General features: G+C 32.9%; 1 protein-coding gene and 1 pseudogene across 4 annotated transcripts in view; both read left to right on the top strand.

The window, feature by feature from the left end:
* The window catches only part of Snx13 (sorting nexin 13), a 146,223-nt gene that overhangs the window by 86,833 nt on the left and 38,181 nt on the right, over positions 1-21,209 (top strand). For 3 of the 4 annotated variants that reach the window (XM_026408873.2, XM_026408866.2, XM_077795980.1), the window contains 6 exons: positions 5,851-5,989; positions 6,366-6,454; positions 12,136-12,235; positions 13,588-13,781; positions 18,634-18,738; positions 19,301-19,433. In XM_026408873.2, the coding sequence (XP_026264658.2) occupies positions 5,851-5,989; positions 6,366-6,454; positions 12,136-12,235; positions 13,588-13,781; positions 18,634-18,738; positions 19,301-19,433 (760 nt within the window). Of the gene's footprint in view, positions 1-5,850; positions 5,990-6,365; positions 6,455-12,135; positions 12,236-13,587; positions 13,782-18,633; positions 18,739-19,300; positions 19,434-21,209 lie in introns of those variants that run through there. The other variant, XM_077795981.1, reaches the window with a different exon arrangement.
* Positions 7,714-8,992, top strand: LOC113196481 (large ribosomal subunit protein uL18-like; annotated as a pseudogene).

Genomic DNA, 21,209 nt, shown 5'->3' with positions numbered 1-21,209 from the left:
TAATAACTTGTGATAGGGCCAGAGGACTTGCAGTATAGCAGACAGTGACAGAACTCATGTAATTATTAAGTGCCAGGCTCCTGAGACTTCTGTGAGAAGGAAAGAAAAGACTACAACATGTGTCTCAGTACTCTGGATTTCAGGATAATTCCTGAGGTGCTGATATCTTTCTCATTTTAATTGGAGCACTGTTGAAACTAGCATATCTTGGATGCCTGGGGGCTGCCAAGGACACAGGAAGGCTTATCAGGTTGTTGCAGCATGAGAGAATTTTTACTGAAGTAAACAAGGCACTAGAAGGAGCAAAGATTATAAACTCCTGGAAAAGAAACTGAGAAATTAAGTTGGAAATTACACATAGAAGCCCAGAAGTTTGAGAGGTTCCCAGAATCTTAGCTGGACTGATTAATGAAGTTCTTCCTCTGTGTGAAGACAGTCTGTAAAATCTAGATGGAGGTATCTGTTTTTTTAAATGTAAAAATCAAAACAAAAAGTAAGGAACACATAAAGAAACAGGGAAACACGGATAAAATAAAATAGCCAAATAAATATCCAGGACTTGAACCCTAAAGAAACAAGAGATCTATGCATGACCTAACAAAGATTAGAAATATCATCTTAAAGAAACTGGTTGTGCTATGATACAGCATAGATATACAATAACAAATTGAAAAGTGATGAATAAATAAAAATGAGACTATCAACAAAGAAATATAAACAATAAATAACAAAAATAATAGAGCTGAAAAAATACAATGATTAAATGAAAAAATTCACTAGGAGAGGTCAATAACAAACTTGATTAAGTAGAATGAATCCATGAACTTGAAGACACATTATGTGAAATTATTGAATCAGCAAAAAACAAAAATGGAAAAGAATGAAGAAAAAAATGCAGAGCTTAAGGGACTTACAGGCACTGTAAAGTAAATCAATTATGTATGTTGGGATTTTCAGAATAAGTTAGAGGAGAATGAACAGATTATTTGAAGAAAGAATTGGCAAAAACATCCCAAATTTGAGTAAGGAAATAGACTTTCAAATTTAAATTTAGGTTGAACCTACAGAGAGTCACCCACACAGAGAAGAATTAAATAAAATTGAATTGTCAGAAGGTCAAAGACAGAATCTTTAAAGTAGCAAGACAAAGGGACTAGCGTATCAGAAAGCACTCATAAAATTATCAGCATTTTTTTTCCAGCCCTGTAGCTAAATACTATAGTTCTCCTTCATTTTTGAAGGACAGGTAAACAAAAGCTGAGAGAGTTCATCACTACTAGACTTTCCTTATAAGAATTACTGAAAGGAGTCCATCAGATTGAAATGAAAGAATGCTAGAGAACAGAAAGAAAGCATACAAAAATACAAAGCTCTTTTGTAAATCAAATATATAGAAATGCATTATTCTGTTATATTGTAATGATAGTGTGCCTACATTGCTTTAATACAGTTACAGAATTAAAAAATAAAAGCATAACATACAACTACAACTCTCAAACTATATCAATAGATATAAAATCTGAAAAGATCTAATGTGAGATCAATGAATAGACATGTAAAGTTAGTGAAAGTTTTGTATATTATTGAAATTGTTATCAATTTAGAATAGATTGTTAAAATTGTAAGATATTGCAACAAGGAAGCCACCAGGAAGTGGAAAACTGAAAAATTCACAAATATGTGGAAATAAGACTGCACACTGTTAAAAAAGCAATGGGTCAAAAAGCAGAACAGAGATAAATAATTTGATACAACAGAGAATTTAAATATGACTTTTTATTAAGATACAGGAAAAACAAGTTCAGTTTTTCCTCCTATACTTTTATAACACAGAATGGTAATGAACCAAGCAGTCATTTCTTCAGAGATCACCAGCTGAGTATGCACTAATTTATTTAAATTCTGACACTATCTGCCTGGAAATAGCATCAGATCCCACAGGTTGAGGGCTCAATAAAACAACACCCTATCCTCCTTGAAATGCCAGTCTCTCAAGTCTGGGTTTTGGAACTTCTGGCTAACTGGTATAAATTGGGGTTTCTGTGATCACCTTTCTGGGTCAGTTAGTTTGCTACAGAAACTTGTACAATTCAGGGAAATACTTGTTTTCACCCACTTATTATAAAGGATATTACAATGATAACATGAAAATCTAGATGGAAGAGATACATAGAGTAAGGTTTGGGAGAAAAGATGCAGAGCTTCCATGCTTTATCTGGGCATGCCACCCTCCAGGAACCTATACATGTTCAGGTATTTGGAGTTCAGTCCTTTTGGGTTTTTCTGAAACATGTTTGGTTAAATTATTAACCATTAATTTATCAGCTTGGTCTTTAGACCCTTTTTCCTCCCTAGAACTAGAGGAAAACTAGTGAGACTGAGCGTTCATCCCGAGGCTGTATAGGAGACAAGACACTATTATCACTCCTGAGATTCCAAGGAATATTAGTTGCATGTCAGGAAACTGGAATAAAGACCAAATACATATTTCACAATATCAGAGTTTACAAAACTTATGGGATTCTGCAAAAGAAGTACCAAAATGAGGAAAGACTTGTACACTGCAAACCACAAACAGTGTTGAAAGAAATCAAAGATGACACAAATAAATGAAAACTCATCCCTTGTTCATGTTTTGGAAGATATAATATTGTGAAGATGTCAATACTACCCAAAGCAATCTATAGATTCTGAGTAATTTCTATCAAAATTCCAATATTTTTGGCTGAAATAAGGAAAACAATCCTAAAGTCTATATGGTATCTCAGAGGAACCTGAATAGCCAAAACAATCATGAGGACAAAATTTCAGGAAACCTCATCCTTCTTTATTTCAAAACTTATGCTACAGTAATTAAATAGTGTGTTATTGGCATAAAAACAGACACGTAGTCCCATTGGAACAGGATGCAGAACCCAGAAATAAACTCTCACGTATATGATAAAGTAATCTTCCATGTGGTGTTAAAGACTACCCAGTGGGAAAGAATAATCTCTTCAAAAAATGGTGCTGGGAAAAATGGGGTCCTTTCGTCAACAGTTTCATTTAGTACTTGTATAAATGTTTAATTGGAAAAAATCTTTGTAATTATCATCTTGTATCCATCGTTTCTAATGAGAAGTTAACTTCTGTATCATTGATCCCTGTATGTAATGTATATTTTTTCATAGTTCTGTAATTTTAGTCTCCATTTCTTCTTTTTTTTTTTAGAATAGTCAGTATCCTAAGTGTGCTATCTTTTCCCACTTTCCCTGTTTTGCTTAGTTTAAATTTTATCTACACTTACAGTGATTTGTTATTAGGTGATGTTACAGCCCTGGTTAAATTTAACATGTGGTTGTGGGTGGGGAGATCTACACTGACCTCATTTTAAATTCATTAGCACTAATATGAATTGTTCCCTTATTCTTGCCTTGCAATCATAATTTCCTAACTGTTTTCTCTCACTCTCCTGAATAGCTCTTTGTACATCCTCCACTTTCATGTACCCACCTTTCACATCCTCACTCTTTCACTCATGCTATTATTACTTAATGGAAAAATGGAAGTAATCAAAAGAGAACTTTCATAATGTCCTATTCTCCAAAGTGCTCATTCCTTACTTCTGTGTACATGTACTCTTCATTTTCTCCTATGGTTGTTGGTGATATATCCAAGCATCCTAGATAAGACAACTCTTTTTGTTTTTGGTACTGGGGAGTACTTTCACCACCATAGGTATTTTACCACTGAGCTACATCCCCATCCCTTTTTAATGTTTTATTTTGAGACAGGGTCTCCTTAAGTTGCTTAGGGTCTTGCTGAGTTGCTGAAGCTTGCCTTGAACTTGTAATACTCCTGTCTCAGCCTCTGGAGTCACTGGGATTACAGGCATGTGCCACTGTGTCTGGCATCTCCATTCTTGTGCACTGTACCTGTCATCTTCTGGATAGTTCCAATTTTAATGCTTTGTCAATTTCCCACTCTTCTGCTTCATCAAATTTTCACACTCTGTTGGCTGTCCATATTTTCTTCTCTCTCTCTCTCTCTTCTTTTCTCTTTTTTTTTCCCCCACGGTATTGAGGACTAAGCTCAGGGACACTTAAACACTGAGCAACATCCCCAGTCCTTTTTATGTTTTATTTCGGAACAGGGTTTCCATAAGTTGCTTAAGGTCTAGCTTTGAACTCCTGGTCCTCCTGCCTCAGCCCCCTGAGTTGCTGGGATTACAACATGGGCCACTGTGTCCTGCTCTTCTTCTTTCTTGAACCCTGCCAATAAAGTTCTCTAGGTCAAGGAGGATGATATCCATTGTTAAACTTAATGGTCAATTCTTAGATTCCCCCTTTTATTGACTTTATTCTCTTGACATTTGACATTCTCATTTTCCTTATTATACCCTTATATCCCTAGTTTTAAACTGTATTTCAACAAAATCGACAAAGGTGCATTAAAATAATCTAGAATTCATTTTGGGGGCTTATATATCTTATTATATTAACTAATAATTATATCATTATTACATAATTATAAACTATAAGTTTTTATAGGTGTTTCACATCTAGGATGATGGGACAAAATAAGTTTAGAACATTTCTCCCTCCCACCCCCAAAAAATAATGAGGATTGAACCCAGGAGTACTTTCACCTCCAAGCCCTTTTTTGTTTTTTATCTTGAGATAGGTTCTCACTGAGTTGCCCAGGCTGGCTATTCAGGTTCCTCTGAGATACCATATAGACTTTAGGATTGTTTTCCTTATTTCAGCCAACTCCTCCTGCCTCGGTGGGACTACAGGCGTACACCACTATGCCTAGCTAAAACACTGCTTTACTTGGCTTGTTAAGACAAAATATATTCTTGGTTTTTGGCCTTCCTCAGTCTTTTTTTGCTGTGTAAGTGTGCTAAGTAGGTTTCTGTTCTGGAACTCCTCTTTTTTCAATCCTCATGTATTTTCTTGATGATTCCTGTCCAGTTGTATGGTTTTAAATATCATATATAGGTCAATGACTTGGAAACACATGTTTCCAATTCTCCTTGAACACTTAACCTTTCATATTCAAAAGCATCCTTAATATCTACATTTTGTTGTTTGATGGCAAAGACTGAGCTCCTGATATTCTGCCTTCCTTCCAAAACCTTCCGTTTTTTTGTTTTCTTCATCTTGTTTAATGTTGTTAAACAATTATTCAGACCATAAATCTTGATATAATTCTTAGTTCTCTTATTTCACACTTAAATCATATATTTTTGTCAGCCAGTCTTTCTATACTGTCTGAGTAAAGCATTTCCCAACACAAAACATGTAACAAAGAACATTTAAAATATACTTTTCTCATACCCTCACTTTTGCTAGGCACTATTATCATGTTTTATCTGTAATATTAACTGATTTTTCTTCTGTTCTTGATTCTTCCTACATTTTTTTATGTAATGATTGTTATATTTCATGCATAGAATATTACTCCTCTGTTTAAAACTTCTAGTAACATTTGATTTCCTTCAGATTAAAAGCCAAAACCTTTATTAAACCTCAAGATTTGTCCCCCATTACTACTGTATCCCCTTCTACTCTTCAGCCCTTCTTTGGTTTAGCTCCTGTGACCATGGCTTCTTTGCTATCATTAAAAACTCTGAATCTTCTTTTGTACTTGCTAGCATGTTGTATATTTTACTTATTCTGTTTTGTTTACAGTCTGACCCATTAGAACATAAGTGCCATGAATATAAGGTTTTTTGTTTGTTGTTTCCTTTTGTTATAAGCACTGGGTATACAGCATCTGTTGCCTGGTATATAGTAGGCACTCAAATTCAATTTATTACTTAATAAATGAAGCCCCTTCCCAACTGTTTTTAAAAAACTTTATTTTCAGATCCGTGATTCTAATTGCAACTATGAGGCCTTTATGAACATTATTAAATTGAGTGACAATATTGGAGAATTGGAAGCAGTTAGAGATAAGGCAGCAGAAGAATTACAGTATCTTAGATCTTTAGATACAGCTGGTGATGGTAAGTCATTTAAGTAAAAGAATGCTTTCTTTAAGTATTGTTATATCTTTAAATAAAACTTTACTTATCTAACTGCCACTTAATGCTACTAGCTATTTTCACCTTAACTAAATAAATTTTATTATGTTAACATTTGCTTAGAGCAGAAGCATAATTTTTTGAATATGTGACTTGTGATTATTTCAGTTATGCCTAAAGTATGGATAATAGGCATGGTTGAATTTTAATGAAGTAATTTCACTGTACATAATTTCAGATTGTTTATTTTACTAGATAAATTTGTTGTATTAATTGGTTATCTTGTTAAATTAGTACATATTTAAAATATTTTGTAAACACCATTTGCCTAGCTCATAATAAATTCGTTTCCTTTTAGATATCAATACCATCAAAAATCAAATAAATAGCTTATTATTTGTAAAGAAAGTATGTGACTCAAGAATACAGCGGTTGCAGTCAGGCAAAGTAAGTATAAAGTACTTTAAAATATTTTTTAATAGCTTTTTAGTTGTCAATGGGCCTTTATTTTATTTCTTTATATATAGTGCTGAGAATTGAACCCAGGGCCTCACAAATGCTAGGCAAGCACTCTGCCACTGAGCAACAACCCCAGCCCTAATAAGTACTTTTGAATTAATGTTTAGTTATAAATGTTTTCTAGTGATTAAAATGCTAATAAGTGACAAAAGGTCAGATTTTATTTATTTTTTTTAGTTATACATGACAGTAGAATGTATTTTGGCAAATTATACATACAAAGAGTATAACTTATTCTAATTAGGATCCTATTCTTGTGGTAGTATATGATGCAGAGTTGCCCTGGTTGTGTATTCAAATATAAGGCTAGGAAAATTATGTTCAATTAATTTTTCCTGTCTTTTCTATTCCCCTCTCTGCTCCTTTCCCTTTGTCTAATCCAGTGGACTTCTCTTCTTCCTCTTTCTACCCTCCCTTGTTGTGGGTTAGCATCCATATTTAAGAGAGACCACTCAGCCTTAGGTTTTTGGAGGATTGGCTTATTTCATTTAGCATATTATTTTTTTTATTAGTTCGAAACATTACAAAGTTCTTGACATATTTCATACATTTGATTCAAGTGGATTGTGAACTCCCATTTTTACCCTATATACATAATGCAGATTCACATCGGTTACACATCCACTTTTTTACCTACTGCCATACTAGTGTATGTTGTGTTCTGCTGCCTTTCCTAACCTCTACTATCCCCCCTCCCTTCCCCTTCCCTCCCCTCCCATCCTCTCCCTTCCCGTCTTCTCTCCCTACCCCATCTACAGTAATTAATTTCTCTCTCGTTTTTTTTTTTTCATTTAGCATATTCTTAAGAGAGAATATTCAGCCTTTGGTTTTTGGGGGATTGGTTTATTTCATTTAGCATATTCTTCAGTTCAATCCATTTATTGGCAAATGCCATAATTTTATTCCTTTTTAAGGCTGAATAATATTCTATTGTGTGTATATATCACATTTTCTTTATCCATTCGTCTGTTGAAGGGCATCTAGGTAAGTTCCATAGCTTGGCTATTGTACTTGAGCTGCTGTAAACATTGGTATAGCTCTGTCACTTTGTATGTTGATTTTAAGGTCTTTGGGTATAGATTGAGGAGTGGAATAACTGGGTCAAATGGTAGTACCATTCCAAGTTTTCTGAGGAATCTTTATACTGTTTTCCATAGTAGTTGCACCTCTTTGCAGCTCCACCAACAATGTATGAGAGTGAAAAGGGTCGGATATTAACCAATGCAACATTCTACAGCAGGGATTTCACAACAGTTTTCTCTTGTATACTATAATATGATAAGTATTTATTAAAGCAAATCAAAGAGATTAGTTAAAATACCACTTGAACTTTCTCCCCCATACTGCTGCTGGGCCTCCATAGCTCTGTTAAGCTATGGACACCAATCTTGGTTCCACAACGTAGGTTTTACTACAGCTGTCAAGAATAAGCTTTAAAGTTAAGACATGTAAAGTGAAATTTAGAAGAGAGGGTAAAACTTGATTACTCAAGCTCAGTAACAATCGGTGATCCAGGAGAAGTATATGCTCAAATACAGGATGATAGTTATCATTTGCCAGATTGCTTATGTCAGTATGGAAGAGGATACGATAGTCTGTGCAGCATATATATTTGAACTACCAAAATATGGTGTGAGGGGCTGGGATTGTGGCTCAGCGGTAGAGTGCTCCCCTAGCGCGCGCACGGGACCCGGGTTCAATTCTCAGCACCACATAAAAATAAAGGCATTGTGTTGTGTCCATCTACCAAAAAAAAAAAAAAAAAAAAATCTCTCTCTCTCTCTCTCTTTTAAAAAAAGAAAAATATGGTCTGAAAGTAGGCCTAACCAATTATGCTGTAGAGTATTATACTGATGTACAGCTGGCCCATAGACTTCTCAGTAGGTTGCCATGGGCAAGACCTATGGAGGCCAAGTGGAAGTAGCTGGAGATTAATAACTGGAGATTAATTGAATGTGGAAAGCATTGTGTACAGGAGATTCAAGATTACAGTGTGGAAAATACTCATGGTCAGCTTATGCCGTCACCTGCTACTTGTTGCCAGAACCGCTACTGGCAGTAAAGCTCTCTAAAGAAAGCTGTGGATGGAGGTTTTTCTATTTCTTACAATCTCAAATGATTCCCTGGTTAAAATCTTGAAAGCAAAGAGTTTAATGCAGAAGTACCTTTGGAAGCATATCATGGATCAGGACAGAATATGTATCTTACCAAGTGGAAGAAAATGAAGATGCTTACAAGGAACAGTTCTCTCAGTACAATAAAGAACAGTGTGATTCAAGACATTATGGAAGATGGATAAGAAAGCTCATGGCTGCTTATGAGAGAAACCAGTCTTTTAGAAGAAGTACAAGAGAGAAGTTAAAAAGAGGTGAAACCATCCCCCAAAATCCCTTGCCCAGAAGAAAGATTGGGTAGGTTAAAAGAAGGTTGATTCTCAGAGCTTAGGAACAGGCTGCTGAGAGCTAAATAAAACAACGGTTTTCTGTGAAGATTCTTTGGGTAATGACAATAAACTTGTTGACCAAACAAATTTAAATTTAAAAAACATAGCTTGAAACATGCAAAGGATTAAAAGTTATTATTTTATTCCTTGATTTTTTATTTACTTATTTATTCAAAATTCAGCATTTAGTGAATTTTGTGAATCAAGCACTATTTTAGGTGAACTAAATAAAGGTAGCTTTTTGTGGAGCTACCTTTTCATTGCATAGTCAGAAAATGAAATAAGCAAATGGATATATAACATCATGATGATATCTGCAATGAAAAAAAATGTAGCAGTGTAGAATATATAAAATGAGCATTTTAGATAGATGCTGAGAGATTGAGCACAGACAAATCTGAATAACATGAGAGAGTTCATACTGTATTTTTTGTGTGCTTGATTTTGATCTTCCTAGCAAAAGTGAAAGCAAGTGCAAGGGCCCTGAGACAGAAATGTCTTTAGTGAGTTATATGGTCGTCATGGTTAGGTGAATGGACAAGGATTATGTGAAGAATGAATTTATGGAACCTGAGGGCTAGATTTTATATGCATATGTTTTACTGGCAATAGTTAAGATTTTTATTTTATTCTAATTGTGGTGGAAATCAGTCACTACATGTTCTAATTTATGAGTTAAAATGAATTCTCTGACTTTTTATGAAGAATAACCTGTAGTGGAATTTGTAAGATTACTGCTTCAGACCAAGAGAGAAATATCTGTGGAGGTTATGAGATACGCTTAGAGACTGGGTGTGGTGCTCACAGGATTTGCTAATGGACTAAATATGGGGTAAGAAAGGAAAAAAAAAAAAAAACCTCAAGGATAATTCCAAGATTTTTCCTCCTAGCAACTTCATGAATAATATATGCTATTTGCTGAAATGAAAAATTGAAGGGAAAGATTTGCAAGGAGAACCAAGTTCTGGGTATTTTAATTTGATATCCTTTTAGAGATCAGTTACACATGCTAATGGTTAATCTTGAGTTCAATGGAAAGTTTAGTGATGGAGGTCACTTTATGAATCCTCAGAATTTATCAAAATTTGATTGAATCTTAAGAGACTGGATAAGATTATCTAAAAGTGAAACTAAGAGCATACCAATGACTTAGTCCTAAGTCAATTCAGTGAATAAAGTTGAAGAAGAATTAAGGGATCCAGACAAGGAAATAAAGAATAAATGGCCAGAAAGATTGAAGGACATACTGAGAGTGTGATATCTATAAAAAGGATAGGTCAGGTGTGTCAAATTATGATAACATTGAGCAAAATGAAGACTGAGAATTTGCCATTTAGGTTTACCACCATGGAAATTACTAGTGATCTGATGAGAGCAGTTTTTGTGAAGTAGTGAAAAAGCCTGATTGGAGTCTGTCGAGGGAAGAATGGAAGAAAAGAATTAAAAACAATGTTTGTAGATAGCTCTTCAGAGGAATTTTACTATAAAGAAGAGTAGAGATTTGGAGGTTTAAGCAGAGAAAATATATATTTTTTTAGTTTCTTTAGTTTTAAGTATCACCATTTGGCTCTGGTTTTCTATTTTGGAAATTTGTTTTTGACTTGCTATTCTTAGAATTGGGTAATATATTTAAATTCCATACAGAATGGAAGAATTTTTTTTAAATCTTGTTCAGTTTGCTAGATGAATTTAACTTTCTGAAACATTACTAATAAAAAGATAAAGCTTGAGTCACATTGTCACTTGTGTGTATTGTTAACTATATTTTTAAACTACTGTATATATGTAAATTAGAAGAATAATGTGGTTTTATTTATGCATTTTTTCTTTAAATAGTTACCTTATCCAGACCTTAGAGTTAGTCATCTTTCAGCATCATTAGTTAAATTCTCTTTTCTCTAATGCATTTTGATATTGAATCCTCTTAAAATTTAGATACTTTGTTTGGAAGCCTGTAAAAGTCAATTCTATATTGAATATCAACCTTTGTATTTTATTGGCTCAATTCATCTAATATTTTCCTTTTGAAAGTAATCTCAGAATCTCAAGTTTTATAACCATTTTACTTAGAATTTGACTTAGAATATTAAGAATAAAGTTATGCTATATACTCTTACCTATGCCCTGTGTGCACCATTGTTGCTGTTGCTCTAGGCTATTCATTTCAATTCTGTTGTCTGTTATTCAACAACTCTGTGAAATGAAATACTATAACAGAGATAGATAGATTTGTATTGATGATACTTTGTTTTTTCTCTTTTCAAATTCTCTTCCTTCTTGTACTATTTATGCTAATTTAGTATCTGCAATGAATAGGGCAACCTATCAAATCTTTTCTTTAAAAATACCAGGGATAATGAGATGTGGATTTGGTGGTAGAAACCAGTTAAGACAGTTTGCAGCAATTGTATGAATTTCAGAGGAAATGCTGCAAAATTGAAGACACAGATTCATATTTACCAGCTCTGTCACCATAGACAACCTTCCTAATCTTCATTTTTTTTAATCTGTTCAATGAGACTGAGGACACATACCCAATAAGATTGCTGTGTACCTTAAATTAAGTAATGCATGTAATGTCATCAGCATAGTGTCTAGCATATAGATGCTGTTTAACTTTTGGATTCATGCCTCCTGCCCCTGTATGTAGGTAATTACTTCACTCTATGACTGTGGACAGGATACAAATTCATTGTTTATGTGCTCTGAAAAGATATACATTTTTTTCTAAAAACTATGAATTTTTTCACTGTTAGAATCAAATAGACTTTAATCAAAAATTGGAAATATTGGAGTTCATTCTTGAATATATAATCATTTCAAATATCCTCTTAGTTCTTTATTCCCTAAATTGTTCATTTTCATTTGAAGTATGCAGAGATAGAAAATACTTAAATACAATATTTTAGATTGTTTTTTATATTGGCTGAAATTAATCTTTATCTTATTTTAATAAATGTTTGCTAGGTACCTCTTGAAACAACTAGGAATGTATGTTCTCTAACCAGAGTATTTTATTGGGAATCAACCTGAAAGGGAATGGAAAGACTTTATTTTTATTCCATTTAAATTTAATGTTAGATTTTATTTCCCTTATTTTTCTAAAGATCTTTACCCTAATGAGTGATTTGATAAAATACTAACCTGTATTCACTTTTGTGTGTAGGAAATAAATACTGTGAAACTGGCAGCAAACTTTGGGAAACTTTGCACAGTCCCTCTGGACAGCATTCTTGTAGACAATGTTGCACTACAGTTTTTTATGGGTAGGTCAATTCATTTTATTTACATAATATAGCCATTGAATTTTTTATTGTGGCAAAATACACTTAACAGAATTTCATATCTTAATATTTTTAAGTGTACAGTTCAGTGATCTTAAATATAAAATTGATACTATACAGCCATCACCACCATCCATCTCTAGAGCTTTTTTTTATCTTTAAAAACCAAAACTTTACCCATTAGAATGATTGACTTAATTTCCTGAAGGTTCATTCATGTTGTAACATGTGTCAGAATTTTCTTCCATTTTAAGGCTGAGTTATAATTCAGTTTCTATGTGTGTGTGTGTGTGTGTGTGTGTGTGTGTGTGTGTGTGTATACTACACATGCCCAGACACCACATTTTTACTTACCTATTCTTCCATCAAGAGACTCTTGGATTGCTTTGTGTTTTATCTAGGGTGAATGATGTTGCTATGAATATGTACATACAAATAAACCTTTGAGATTCTACTTTCAGTTGTTCTGGTTATATACCAAAAGTGGGATTGCTAGATCATATAGTAATTTTATTATGATTTTTTAAGACCCACCATACTGTTTTAATTTTAAGTGTTATTAAATTTTGAATGGCTAGTATGCTGCGTAACAACCCTTTATTTTCTGAATTCTTTTTCTTTAGAAACCATGGAGATAAGATATTTATTTTGTTTTGAAGGAAATAAATGCTTATTATAACTAATGAGTATTTGTTAAACTGCTTTTAAAATAAACCTAGATGATTCTAGTATGAATTTAAATCCATTGAGAATACTTTATTGAGAATGCATAATATGCATATAAGCTATTTATATATAATTTTTATTTATATGTGGATGTGGTATTTTATTTTTATACTGTCTTAATATATAATAATGTTTTATTTATATATTTTGCTAATATATAAAATTGGTTTTATCTGAAGATTTTAAAAAAATCCCTATACAGTTTTGTGATAAAAAATATAAATATGTGGTTTGCTGAATTGCCAATCTTTATATGTAGAAAAATTCATACTATAACTAGTAATATTTATTCAGAACAAATGTTGAGTGTTGTTGAAGTAGTTTACTTCAGATGAAGTGGTAGAAATTATTATTATGTGGTAGACATTATTCCTAGCGATTTTATTATGAAAAATGAGATTTAAAAAATCTTTATAATATGTGCTTCCTCTAATGTTTTCTACATATCTGGTATTTAACTTATAACTTGTTTTTTCATCTTAAAGATTTGCAACACATTTTTAAATACTTGAAACTACAATCCTTTTTACTTATTTGTCATACAGCTATATGGACCCCAAATTGTTTGACGTTAATGTCTGTCTTATTAACGGATTTTGTTCCGGTAGATTACATGCAGCAAACTGGAGGTCAAGCACATCTTTTCTTCTGGATGACAGTGGAGGGCTACCGGGTTACAGCCCAACAACAGCTAGAGGTTTTATTAAGTCGTCAAAGAGATGGAAAACATCAAACGAACCAAACCAAAGGTCTTTTAAGAGCAGCTGCTGTTGGAATTTATGAACAGTATTTGTCTGAAAAGGTACTACATTTTGATAAATGTTTTATTCTTTGGCAATATCATTAATAATAATTTTTGTCATATATGCACTACTTATGCCAGGTACAATTGCCTCAGAAATGTCTCATTTAATTCTTAGAAAAATCTTCCTGTGTATTTTTATTCTCATTGTTTAAGTGAAGAGTCTTTTGTTTAGAAAATCAAATTAATATGCCCAAGGTCACACTAAATAACAAAGTCAAGATTGAAGGTCACACACCCTGAAGATTCAAATACACAATAGGTCAAAACTTAAAGGACAGAGAAAGATAAAACATGCACAAATAAAAGAGAAATATAATGGCTATACTAATATCATGCAAAATAGAATTGAAGATAAAGATTGTTATTAAAGAACACCCCATAATGATAAAGGTGTCAATCCGAATGATAAAATAGTTACAAACATTTGTCAAAGTTCCCAAATATTTTAAACAAAAGTCGATAGAATTTAAGGGAGAAAGAGTAATACCATCGATAATAGAGACTTTAATACTGTGTTTTCAATAATTGGTAAAGAATTAGATAGAAATCATTAAGGATATATGAGATGTTGAAAACATAAAGCAATTAGAACTAGCATATGTAGAACATTTTCCTTCATAGTAAAGTACATATTATTTTTAAGAGTACATGGAACTTTCTCAGGATAAAACATATGCTAGACAAATCTTACTTTAGAAGTATTGAAATCACAAAAAAAGTATGTCCTTTGATCAGATGAAATTAAATTAGAAGTCAACAGAAGGGAATGTGGAAAATCTATAAGTATTTAAAAATTAAGCAATATATTTCTAAATAGGGTCTGGGTCAACAAGGGATAATAAGAAAGCTATAATTTCAAAAAATTTTTTTAGATCAGCACATAAACTGTGTATTTGTGTATGGCATGATGGCTTGAAAAACGAGAAAGTATTTTTAGTTGCAAATGAAAAGACATTGTGTGAAAATTGATGGGATGCAGTTGAAGTGGTACTCCAATGGAAATTTATAGGTTTGAAATGTCTGATCAGAAGGAAGAAAGATCTATCGTATAGTTAGATGGAAGAAATGGGTTCTGGTGTTTAGTTGCATAGAAGGGTGACTAGAGATAATGAGTATGTGTTGAATATTTTAAGAAAGGTAGAAGAAGGGATTTTAATATTTTTTAACCACAAAGTAATATTTGAGGAGATACATATGTTTAGCATGGTTTGAGCATTACACAGTATATACATGTTTCTTCAAAACATGGAAACAATGAAATTTTTCAACAATGAGATTTATGCCTGCAAGGTGGCTGTTATTCTTGACTTTTGTAGAAAAGGTGCTCACATGTTATCCTGTAGTTCCCTGGGTTCGATTCTCAGCACCACATAAAAATAAATAAATAAAGATACTGTGTCCTACTAAAAAATAAATATTAAAAAAAAAGAATTAAAAAAAAAAGCATGGAGGCTGTGGATGTGGCTCAAGCGGTAGTGCGCTCGCCTGGCATGTGTGCGGCCCTGGTTTGACCTCAGCGACACATACAAACAGAGATGTTGTGTCTGCCGAAAACTAAAAAATAAATATTAAAAAATTCTCTCTGTCTCTCTCTTTCTCTCTCTCTCTCTCAAAAAATGTATGGAACAAGAAGAATGCCTTTTTCTAATTTGAAAATATTTTGAAGCAGAGGATGATGAAAAGGATTACATTTAACAAGTTTATTTGCTATTTCTCTAAATATAACTGGTAATCTTTGAAGAGACCGAAAACTGGTAGATTTAAGTTGTTTGAGATTATATATAGGCTATGACAGACACTCATATAGTGAACCAGATGACTCTTGTTTTGAAATAAGATAACTTGAGAATAAAAAAAAATGTCATCAGAAAGGGACAGACAACTTGAACAATTTCTTTTCTGAAACTAATTTATTTGGAACACTACTTCTGTTTCACAAGTTTAAATTATCTGTTTAAAACTTTTTTCTGAGAAAGAGAAGTTTATCATATGTGATGACATCATTGCACTTTAAACTACTTAAAAATGGGCAGTTTGGATGTAGATAGCCTGTATGATTTGTTTATAGGCGCAAAGGATCTAACTGAAAAATGAGCCACGGGTGCAAAGTTTAGACCTATTTTTGAGAACTTGAAACGAATTCTATTACATCTTAAAACCTATCATTTAAATAAAATCCCACTTATTCTAGGCCCAAGTGATTTTGTTGAAAGTATATGTCACCAAATAAGATTGAGATGAAAAATGAGCTTGAGTTCGGTTTGAACAGAGACGAGATAAAAGTCAAAGTGAATTTTACATTAGGCTGCATTCAGCTGTAACACAACAAAAAAGAAAAAGATGTCCTAAAGGCTGCAGGCAATTCACAGAGGTATTACTAGAAAGAGAAAAAATAAAAATAAACTACTGCATTATGGAAAAGACAGACAATTTATTCTTTTGTTTTGCTAAATATAGTATTTTTGTTTATATACATTCTGCTTTTATGTATGTACATTTTTCTGCCTTTCACTAATGTATTTCAAGAATATAAAATAATGTAGTCTACAGGATTTAAATATCTTAGTGTGCATACATTCTGCTTTTGTAGTCTTATGTTTCTGAATTTTAATAATTAAAAATATAATAGTTTACTATGTAAAGTTAAAGCCAGTAAGGAGTTTTTTGAAAGCTAAGTAGCTGTGTTGGAAGACACAGTCATAAACTACTATTACATTTTCTCCTGTAGATTTTTAAAAATTAGTTCTATTAATGTTAATTGCTACTATTAACTAGTCCTCTTATTTAAGTAATTTATATTATAGAAAAGAATATATGTTAATAGAACATTTTAGGGAAATAGTTATTTTCATACATTTTTTTTTTAAAGAGAGAGTGAGAGAGGAGAGAGAGTGAGAGAGGAGAGAGAGAGAGAGAGAGAGAGAGAGAATTTTTAATATTTTATTTTTTAGTTCTCGGCGGACACAACATCTTTGTTGGTATGTGGTGCTGGGGATCGAACCCGGGCCGCACGCATGCCAGGCGAGTGCGCTACCGCTGAGCCACATCTCCAGCCCTTCATACATTTATGTTAAAATAATACAGAGTTTGCATTTCTTCTCCAGTACCTTTTTTGGGAGGAGAAATCCTGATTGGTTATATCTCTAAAAATGTTGATCACAGACCAGCTTGGGTTTACTAACAGACACTTTGAATTTACAAGGGGCATTGTAGTTATCTTTTCATCTCTATGACCAAAATACCTAACAAGGACAATTTAAGAGGAGGAAAAGCCCATGGTTTCAGAGTTCAGTCCATGCTGGACCCAAGGTGAGGCAGAACATCATGGCGGAAGAGTGTGTGGTGGAGGAGCAGTGCTCTGTGCATAATGGCCAGTAAGGGGGGAGAGAGGGGGAGAGAGAGAGAGAGAGAGAGGGAGAGAGGGAGAGGGAGAGGGAGAGAGGGAGAGGGAGAGGGAGAGAGAGAGAGAGAGAGAGAGAGAGAGAAAGAAAGAGGCCACAGGGAAGATACGCCCTTTCAGGGCATGCCCCCTGTGATCCACCTGCTCCAACTACATGCCCCCTGTGACCCACCTGCTCCTCCTACCTATAATTAACATCCAGTTAGCCCATTCAAACTAGGATGGACTGATTAGGTTATAGCTTTTGTGGTCTAATCATTTCACCTCTTGACTTTTTCTGCATTAACATAGGAACTTTTGGAGGACACCTCATATACAAACTACAACAGCATTAGAAGTTTTATAGCCCCTTTCCTACACATTTATAGCCTGCTATTACTTTTTCTCCTTTTTTGATTTATCTATTGTGTTCCTTAAATACTTTATTGGCTATAATTAGAGAAATTATTTAAGCAACATGTTTTTGTTAGTTTCTCCAAAAGTTACCATTTTTGGCACTCATTCCTCTTTACATTCTATAGAACTAAAAATTCAGAGGTTGAAATACCAAAGCTTTAGATATATAGCTTTTTCATCATATTTTCTTAATATTTCTGAAACTAATTTATTTGGAACCCTGCTTCTATTTTACAAGTTTAAATTATCTATGTTTAAAAATGTTTTCTGAGAGAGATTTGTCATATTGTGACATCATTATGCTTCAAACTACTTAAACATGGGCAATTTAGACATGTATAGCCTATATGATTTACGGGGGCAAAGGTGGTAGACCTATTTTCATAATAAAGTTAATTTTGAAATTGAAAGGTCGGATTTTGTATTTCTAGGTAGTATTTGTCACATTGTGTACTTTAAAATGAAAGTTATTGGGGCAAATTAATTTTTCTGATTTATTTTCTTCCCATATTACATTGGAATGTTGCTATAACATTGGTTATAAAAACAAATTTAAGATAATGGTAGTCTCATTTAAAGCCCACTCAAAAAGATTCCCATAGTGTCATAAAGGTTAAATGGCTTATTCTTTTGGCATTCATAATATACATCTAGTACTATTGAATATTAAACTTTGATTTAACTCCTAATGACAGAGTTTCCTGTGTGCCAGACACTGTGCTATATGTCTTACATAGATTAAATAACCTTTTGAAATATTATCTCCATTTTATAGATGGAGTAGTCTAGTAAGAGATAACTTGCTCAATAAAAATGAATATTTAAACCCATGCTTATCTACGAGTCTCCTACCTTGTTCATTGAAGGGAAGGTTCTAACTGTATTTCAGATTCTTAAACATCAGAAGTATCATTTACAAACCAGTGATTTGTATCTGCCAATTACTTTCAATAATATATTGAAATTATGAATTATGAATTCTATTATGAATTCTATTATTAACTTGTATTTAGAAACTCAAAATATCATTATTCTTCTTTTTCTGTTTGTTAGGCATCTCCAAGAGTTACTGTGGATGACTATTTAGTAGCAAAATTAGCAGACACTTTGAATCATGAAGATCCAACCCCTGAAATCTTTGATGACATTCAAAGAAAGGTATTGTATATTTTATCTTTCTTGAAAAAACTTCCAGGTTAATGTAATTATTTTTTTAAAAAGTTAATGAAACATAACTAAAAAGATAAGTTATGACAACAGTATCTCGCAATTCCAAAAATATAGGCCAATATTTTGTGTTTATGTCTTTAATTCATCAACACAAAAAATTCTATGTTGGGGTTGCTTCATTTGAATCTGACTGAAGAGGCAGACTTCCTAGTTTTATAAATTGATGAATTGATGTATAAATAACAAGACTTTTTCATTTTAATTTGAGCCTTGAACCTTCACATTTACAATACTTTTTTCTTAGAAAATTCTGTATCCTAGTACATTATAGATAGCTTACTGTCATGTGATTGTGTTGACTAAAGTAGGACCATTTTCAGTGTAACTTAGTTCCCAGAGGGACCAGAAATCATCATTTGGGATATAGTCATATTGTTCATGTATTACAACTATGATATATTTCTGCAAGACTTTATTGTAGCTTTTGGTGAAATTTTATTTCACCATATATTTGTATTAATTATTGAATATCTTGAATTATTCCAATAAGGTATATGAGTTGATGCTACGAGATGAAAGATTTTATCCTTCCTTCAGACAAAATGCACTTTATGTGCGCATGTTAGCTGAGCTGGACATGTTAAAAGATCCCAGTTTCAGAGGATCAGATGATGGGGATGGAGGTAAGATGGCACTGTATGTATGTGTATGTGTTTATCCCTGTTTATATTCTGACTACCAAAAGAATGACTTTAAAATAAAAAGAGATCTCAGGAAAATACCCAGGAGAAAAATAGAATAGAGGGAGGGAGGAGGGGAGAGCTTTGGGAGGTACTAGTGAATGAAGTTGACCAAATTATGCTAAATATATATATATATATATATATATATGAACATACAATGAATTCCACCTTTATATATAATTATAACACACTAATTAAAAGAAAATAATAAGGGAAAGGGGGGAAAAATAATAGAAGGGAGACCAGTAGAACAAAGGAAAGGAACTAAAGAAAGAGAGGTAGGGAGGTATTTGGGAGTGTGATTGATCAAATTACTTTGTATGCATGTGCAAATATGTCACAATGAATCCCACTATTATGTATAATTATATACCAATAAAAACTACAAAAAGAATGACCTTTTAAATTAGATTAAAAATGTTTTTAAAGCCCAAATGTGATTATATTTTTAAAATTCTATAATGAATGACAAAAATTTAGTTGCTATATTGATAATAAAATGTTGAGAATTTATTATCAGACCAAAACTGCAGAAGGCTCAGCTTCTTGAAGAAGAATGTGTTCTTGTGGTTGATCATTTAGATATTTTTATGGTAGTTTCCCTTTTGCTAATAAGTTAATCAAGAAATAATATTCATTCTTTATAATGGGATTATTGGGCAGAGTAGGTGAGATAACAGTGACTCAGAGTATATCACAAACTATAAAGTGATATAAAAAAATTGAAGTTTTTTTCCTATTGTTATTGAATTGTTTTCCAAATCCTTGAATTGAATTGAATCCCATCTTTTATTGAATCTTAGTTTCTAAGTCTTCCTCTGTGGAAGACATTTCAGCTGGAAGAAACCACAGTTATTTATTCTAAAGATTCAACTTTTTCAAATGAGAATACTAAGAACTCTAAGCGTTTTATAGTGTAAAAAGCAGAATTTAAGAGTCAAATATTTAGATTTTACTCACACTTTACTACTAATCTCTTGTAATATTGATATTGGTCTTGGAAATCAGGATCCTGTCATCCTTCCCCTGTTGTTGTTGAAGATTAAACATTTGAGAAACACCTAGGTCAGCTAGAAAGCAAATTTTACTTAAGAGACAGAACAGAGATAACAGACTTCTCTAGACAGAATGTAGAACCCAGAGCTGGTGCCCACAGGAGTGGTGGTGTCTTGCTTTTTTGTAGCTCCCACCCTCTCTTACTTTTCTGCATAAGTGCCCAAAGGCAGGGAAAGAGCAGTCCAGAGAGTAATCCCTTGTGTTGGAAAGTGTGATTTCTGCCCCCATCTCCACTGCAGCTGTTAACTATTGGTTGAGCAGGGAAGTGGTACTGAAGTTAGCTGTTAGCAGTCCATTTCCTTTTTTTTTTTTTTTTTTTTTTTTTGATGATCAGCTACCTGTCCTTTGCCCCTCTCAGTGGTGGCCAACCATACATAATTGCTTTAAGCTTTTTTTCTTTTTCTTTTTTTTTTTTTTTGAGGGTTTACTTCCCAGATTTTTTTAAACTGATTTAAAAAAAATGACAGTGGAATGCATTACAATTATTATTACATGTGTACACAATTTTTCCATATCTCTGGTTGTATATAAAGTATTTTGACACCAATTTATGTCTTCATATATGTACTTTGGGTAATCATGTCTATCATATTCCACCATCCTTGCTAATCTCTTGTCCTCTCCCTTTCTCTCCCACCCCTCTGCCCTATCTACAATTCA

The sequence above is a fragment of the Urocitellus parryii genome, chromosome 3 (genome assembly GCF_045843805.1).
Source record: "Urocitellus parryii isolate mUroPar1 chromosome 3, mUroPar1.hap1, whole genome shotgun sequence".
Taxonomy (NCBI): Eukaryota; Metazoa; Chordata; class Mammalia; order Rodentia; family Sciuridae; genus Urocitellus; species Urocitellus parryii.
The sequence above is the reverse complement of the archived record's forward strand: the minus strand, read 5'-3'. Positions and strand labels throughout refer to the sequence as shown.